Raw genomic sequence first — 7,427 nt, 5'->3', positions numbered from 1 at the left:
AATGTAAATATTTAACTTTTGTCTTTTTGTTGTTTTTTGTCTTTATGTGTAGGAGGGGGTGGGGATTTTGGGTAGGAGGGGGTGGGGTTAGAATACCCCATTTTTTAATATACATATATTGATATTGATGATTGATTTATTTATGACACAATACCATTGACAATGCTTTATTATTATAATGAGTGTATATAGAAATTATATTTCTAATTTAACTTGTAAACGTTGTTTTAAAACATTATTTTATTAAAACGGTTAAAAAAGTCAATTAAGTGGGCACAAAATAAGTGTTTTATAAATTTTGATTTTTATATATATTGATAGATTGTAAATATAATTCATTTTTATATAATAAGTGCCACATCATTTATTATAAATCTTACTTTTATATATAAAGATAAAGATGATTTCGCATTTACTCCAACCATCTTCTGTTAGGGGTGAGCATAGGCGGGTACCCGTCCTTTTTAATATGAACCGGAACCGGCGGTTCTTGAGATATTGGAACCGGAACCGGTTAGAGCGGTTCTTAAATTTTTGGAACTGGAACCGGAACCGCCGGGAACCGGTTCCGGTTCCGGTTCCGGGTACCCGCTTCCTAAAATATTAAAATTTTATTATTTAGAAATAAAAAATAAAACATTGCCAAAACACTAAATAAATAAACAAGAATACAAATTATACAGAATAATTGTTACAAATATTGTTTAACGATTACAAACTATAATAGATTAATAGAAAATATTCAAAGTTTAACGATTACATACTATAATGGTAAATGTTCAAAGTTTAACAATTACATACTGGTAAATGTTCAAAGTTTAACGATTACATACTATAATGGTAAATGTTCAAAGTTTAACGATTACATACTATGCATTCTCTGTTGTCATTAATAGTGTCTTACTAAGAGTTCCCAAATAACTCAAAAATACCAAATAACCCAAAAACATTTGATCCGAATCTCATTCCGTTCAAATAAGTTAGCCGACATTAGATTTTTAATACCCGTAAAGTGTCCTTGACCACATGACTTTCTGGATCCGGCACTCCTCATATCTAAACCACATTGTAAACTCGAAACCTTCCAATGTCAAACGAAATCGAACCATACATTACCGCTAACCATATTCGAACAACGCAAACATCAAGAACAACATTTAACATAATAAAACACCGCAACCAGATCAAAAAACCATAACAAGTACACAACGACATTACAAATTATTTTGTGACCATCCCTAACAGTTTTATTTCACTCGTGACATTATATTCGTCTAATCTTTCTAAAAATCTTCTTAAAACGATATTTAAGAAGATGTTTAGAAAAATACGCGATGCGTTGCCACTAACGCATCGCGTAGCTTGAACAGTAATCAAATCCGTACCAAATATCCGCCGGAATCCAAACGTTATAATAGAAAGAAACGGCTCTCGTATTATACCCGTATACGTCTACTCTCTCAGGCTTCCAACCATCGTATCCGCTTCTGTACAAGTACAAATAGCAGATCTGATACGTACATGGACCGTATATCTCAAACGTATCGCCGGAGCACCGCTCGAATGTCCCGATCGACGGATCGTCTATTCTCGGTGCGTAAACCTACTAATCATTTATCGTTATCACCGTGTTCTAATTGTTATTTTTGAAAATTCGAAACCTGGACTACGGTTTTGGAATCGGAGTGATAATGTACTCGATGTATTTAAATGAGTTCGTACATAATTTTTGACAGAAATTGAACCTGATTGCCGTAAGCATCGCCGAAGGAGATACTGATTTGATCTCGAGTGTATCGAACGGAAGAACAACTCGTCGTGATCTCTACAGTGAATGAACAGGTTCTTGCATTCTACGAAAATCATAACATGTTAGTTAAATCTGCTTTGAATTTACGCAAAACAGATACTGGAATTGGTAGTTTGGCACCTGATGATTCGTAGAGTTGGTCTTGGGCTTGAAGATAGGGTTAGGTTGGGGGTTTTGGATGATTGATCTTGCTTGTGATGATATGGAGATTAGGGCAAATAGCAAAATAAAACCCACGGCTTTCATCATTTTTCGCCTGAACCGATTAGCGTCGTTGCGCATGTATAGAGAAACTAATATCAAGGTACCGATGTATCTACTGATATAAGAGTCTGTGTGGTTAGACAAGTGTACTGAGACACTAATTTCAATCCGTCACCAAGTACCGATATATAGTGTTTTCTTGAGGTCTGGCACTTTGCAGGACTAGTCAAATTACCTTCAGTATCCCCAAAGCTGTGGGTATTTACAGGAAGCCATTTTTACCGAAATGCACAGTTACTACTTATAAAATACCAAACTCTATTGTGGCAAGTGGTCATATTGTGCCAGACACTCCATTTATATAGAGGCCGTTTGATCAAATCAAGTAAGCTATGAAGCATTAGTATTAAAAAGAAGGTTTATAAAACCAATTGATAAGAATCCCCGAATGGGTTTGGTCTGATGGCCCGAAATGGGTTAACCATAAAACCAAGATTGTGCTGGTTAAAGGCTTAAAGCTATCTATAAATTTGTAACAATTATTGCCTTGTTGGGAAAAGTTTAATATCGTTTTTATCAATTTCTGACACAATAACACCTGTAAAAATTTAAATCAAATAAATTACTTTATAATAAAGATAGGCTAAGGGGTTGTTTGTTTACCTCTTAATAGTTCCATTAAGAGGCAACCTCTGAATCGTTAAGAGGTGAATCTTGTTTGGCAAAAAAAAGTCTGCCTCTTAATGGTTCTAAAACCTTCTGAATGATTTTGTATCCTGGATCTCCCTTAACCATTAAGAGCCCTGATTTCATTGTACACAATTACCAAACAATTATATTTCATTTTGCACTATATCATGATAGCCTCTTAATCATTCTGACCACTTAATCATTTTGCACCAAACCATTCAGTAATTGCCAAACAGCCCCTAAATGCACATCTATATAATAATAGGGTAGGTTAAATGCACTCCAATGAGGTTATGACGGGTAAATGCATCTTTACAAATTTTCTATAATTTCTTTAAAATAAAGAACTAAAAGTTTAAATCTTTAAAAACATTACATTCAACTTCAACAGATTTTTTATTTCAATTTTTTTTATTCAATTATATTAGCAAAATATTCTATAATTTTATCATTCCAATACATTTTTAGAAAAAAGGACTTTATATAAAACTAATAAATCAATCTCAATTGTGGGAAATATTTAGATAACATTTCTATATCTTTACCAGAGAGTTTTAAGAATTCTCTATATTTAGAGTTTACTTTAGATTTCCTCTATTTTATAGAATAAGATACGAAATTTGTTGGAGCAATATAGAGAACAAAAACTCCATTTTCTCTATTTTTGAGAATCTATTGGAGATGCTCTAATATCCTCCTCACACACATCAACATCAATAGTTTGTTTTTTTCATTTTCAATATATGATTTGACTTGATTTTGATTTATCTCCGGGTGCATATAACATCTCTCATTACGTTTTATAAGAACCTCATTTTTGCTCTTTTTGTTGTCAACTCACTTCCAACTCATAAATTAAGAGCTCACATAATGGTGGTTCTTACAACAACCTCTTTTTTGTAGGTTTCAGTGTATTTTTTTTCGACATCAATAACTATTATATATAATATTCATAATTAAAGTCGACAAAATATATAAAAGAACTATGAAATTGTCACTTCACACAAACTTCAAGGTTCTTGTACAAGAACTCAAAGGAGCTGGGGTTCTTATAAGAACTCTCTACAATGGTATTTCCTACAGACCATTTTACTTTTTGCTTATAAGAACCTTGCATTGACCTGATTTTGATGTAAATAGGCATGCATATAGCAACAATGCCGGGTAAATCTATATGGACATCTATGTGCATCAAAATCATATAAAATAAGAATGAATTATCGATGTTGATGTGTGTGAGGAGGATTTTAATACGTACCCAACAACACCCTCTATTAATGATAGACTATATGTATGATTTGACCTGATTTTGATATAAACAAGGATGCATATGGATTCAATAATCAAAATAAGATTGCATATTTAGGGACTTTATTGGTGTTAGGTAATAAATCAGGTAATAAAGGCTGTAGATTTCAAGGATTCAATTTCAATGGTGTCAGGTCATAAAAAATTCATGAAACTTATAAAAAGAATTGCTTTCTACAAGTGACTTCCAAAACCGCATCATGGCAGAGAAATGGTAGAGCCAAAGCTTGACAAAAGCCACATAAAGCAACCACAAATGCATTTTGAACTGCAATTCATTGCTTTTGTACTATACAGCAATATAAGCTGGTATTCTTTTATGGAGAAAATTACAAACTTATAAGATTATTATGAGCAACACTTGGTGGTTTGACATCATCCGTTCTATCTTCTAGGTACGAGGTTGCATGCATCAACATAGGAGCAAATAAGTACATGTGGTTTTGTCAATAAGTTCAGAATCCTTGTGTGTAAGAGCAATTTTAAACAAAGGATTATAACACCGGTTTAAAATATCACAACTAAACAAAGACTCTTTTTGAAGAGCTTACCAAGAAGATCATTCCATAAAATATTAAAATATTTGAAATTACAGCATAACTAATGAAAGAAATGAGCTCAGAAGTGAAGTTTTATTAAAAGTAATCACTTTGACCGACTGTTTTTACATATTCTGGAAGTTCGTTGTACCCCCAGGATGAACCATATAGCCAAGATTCATCACTAAATCCACTGAAATGTGACTCCTCAAGACACTCATGATTCTAACGGGGTATAAGTATATAGAGATTTCTGCATTTTCGTGTTTCCCATACACACTACCCAGCCCTGCTTCTGCCTAGTGCAGAGGGCAGAATATGTGGAGTTTATTTTACTAGGAATTTCCCAAGCGAGAGCGTTGTATTCTCACCAGTTGTCTTAGAATCTCTTCACACTCTGCAAAAAGTTCATTGAGTGAATGGGCGATGAAGTATAGTTGCTCATCATCTCCCTCCATAAATGACAAGCTGAACGATCTCCCTGTTTTCTTCCTGTGTTTCTTGATGATCTTCAAGAATCCTGTTTTTCTGTTGATACTTAGTACAGTTCATGGAAACCAATAACTATGGCTATGGTACTTTCTATGAGCTCAGAACAAGGAGAAGAACGTATACCGTCACAGTTGAGGACATTGTAGTGAAGAAGCAAAACCAATTTATTGTGGAATTGCAGTAGTTCCTTTGTCAATTGTGTTGTATCTTCACTGCTATTTATATCTGCTACCACGCCTTTCAGCTCCTGTATGTTTACTTGCGTAATAAAATATATCATATGTTTTGAAACCAGTTCTTTTTTTTAGGGGGGGGGGGGRGGATGTATTTCTTTTGCATCTCTTCAATTTGTATCATCTATCAAGTATTATGCGATGCAATTGCCACCATAAAAATCTTCATCATAAAACCTAAACTATTCTAGTGGATGCAAGTACCTGGAATCTGCTCATGTATTCTCCTTCCTTCCTTAAGAAAAAATCATTGATCTTCTCAAGTTCATTCTTGAGTAATTGTCTGAAACCCTCGTCGCGGCTAAAGGGATCTCCTAGGTTCAACTGCTTTTTTAAGTCTTTGTACGACATGCACTCACCTTCCCATTGAGGCATGATAATTGATATCTTAATGCGGAAGGTTTTTCCAAACTTCATGTTTTCTTCTGGAGGTATTTTGCTCCAAAGGTCGTCATCCTTTATAGACCCAGATATTGTTAAAGCATATTCTTTTGTCCAAGAATCATACCATGCTCATACTTCTCCCTCAAGCTACTAAGAACCCGTAGAACCGGTAAGTCAACATATTCGAAGCATATTCTTCTTAAATTTTTTGTCGTTGGGATGTGAATGGTCTCATTTTCTTGGTCATTAGAGAACTCTAACCATGCCTGCCAAAACATAGCTATCAGATTGAAATTATTTTTATTTGTCTGTGTAAGTTGCATAAACCAATGATGGTGATCGATGATTCCTAAGACAGATTCATAAAATAAACATCCTCTTTCTTCCCTTTTTGGGTTTATTTTATACATGATTTATGATTGCATGTTGTCGCAACTCGCAACTTGCTAGATGTAAAGACCAGTTGGGGTAGCTTTTATGTTGTCTCTAATACGTCCCCGTTAGATGTTTTTTTCCCTTCTAGGTGGAGTTGGATTATATTAGGGTGATTTTTCAGCTTGGTCTCTATGTGCATTAGTCCATTTTTGGCTTATAAATATAGTTATATAAACAAGGTTGATTTGGAGCTCTTCATATGTTTTCACTTCTCAGGTTTGGTTATTTGTCCATTCCCCCGATTCTCCACACTATATATTTTTTGGGAAGTTGATACTATAGGTCGATTTTCTGCATGGTATATTATGTAGATGCTAAGGTTTGTTTTCTCATAGTGTTCATCTCCAAGTTTGGCATAATATGTAAGATGAGACAAAGGCTACGTTCATGACAAGGCTGTCTGGTTGATGTATATAGATGTTTTTACAATTAAATATATCTGTTAAGGGAAGATGAGTAAACGCAAATTTTTCTATCTAGATGACACTCACCGTTGCTCATAGGAGGAAGATGGTGGGTTAACATGCCTTCAGCATAGACAAAAACTTCTTTTTTGATATCTTTGTTTCCTGTGATTTACTGTAGTCTGATCAGATCACAGTATTAATGGAGACGTCGATAAATCATGCGAAGCCCTCTATTAACCTGGAAAACCAGCAAACAATGCAATATGACATTTCTTTATAGAACCCTTTTCTTTTAAACCTATAGGATTTTAGAGCTACTAGTTAGAGGGATACATGAGGTTGTATGCACAGATCTAGAACACATGTAGACCGGGATATATTAAATATATAATCTTTATGTACAGCAAAACTCACACACACTCCACACCTTTGGTGAGGCTTGAACCATTGACCTCCAAGGAGGTTGGGATCTACTGGTAACCCGGATATTGATGGGCAATTGATCCTTTGTTTAGCAGGAATTCTTGTCATTAGGTGAGTGCCATATTGCAATGCTGTGTATACAGGCACTATCGCACTATATCTAAACTCAAAAGAACTTGTTATTCAAATCTTGTGCGATGAAAAGCCGAGAATCAAGTTGTGAAACTTTCACGAGGACAATTCCTCTAGCTCATGCATTTGTAGTATTCCATGTCTGAAACATGCATATATGAAATATACAAGTGTCAATCTTGTACATAGGTTCTGGACATCTTATACATACGCCAAGGAAATACAATTTCCTAACATATTCCAACTTCTATTTTCCTTTATTGCCTGCTTCAGCAATCTGTCTACCTGGGATATGCATCACAATGCATGTAAGGTAAAGCATAGCGAGTTAATGATTTTGTTAAGCAAATATCTTCTAGGGGAACAATGT

General features: G+C 34.5%; 1 protein-coding gene across 1 annotated transcript; it reads right to left on the bottom strand.

Annotated features, from left to right (window-relative positions):
• Positions 1 to 1,085: 1,085 nt before the first annotated feature.
• Positions 1,086 to 2,427, bottom strand: LOC112509542 (embryo-specific protein ATS3B-like). The gene is made up of 3 exons (XM_025114546.1): positions 1,931 to 2,427; positions 1,746 to 1,853; positions 1,086 to 1,603 (listed from the first exon to the last, which is right to left on the bottom strand). Exons 1-3 carry the CDS (start codon positions 2,090 to 2,092, stop codon positions 1,346 to 1,348), a joined length of 528 nt encoding a protein of 175 aa, XP_024970314.1. The 5' UTR covers positions 2,093 to 2,427; the 3' UTR covers positions 1,086 to 1,345.
• Between the last annotated feature and the right edge of the window lie 5,000 nt (positions 2,428 to 7,427).

This window comes from Cynara cardunculus (genome assembly GCF_001531365.2).
Source record: "Cynara cardunculus var. scolymus isolate 2C chromosome LG 3, CcrdV1, whole genome shotgun sequence".
NCBI lineage: Eukaryota > Viridiplantae > Streptophyta > Magnoliopsida > Asterales > Asteraceae > Cynara > Cynara cardunculus.
The sequence above is the reverse complement of the archived record's forward strand: the minus strand, read 5'-3'. Positions and strand labels throughout refer to the sequence as shown.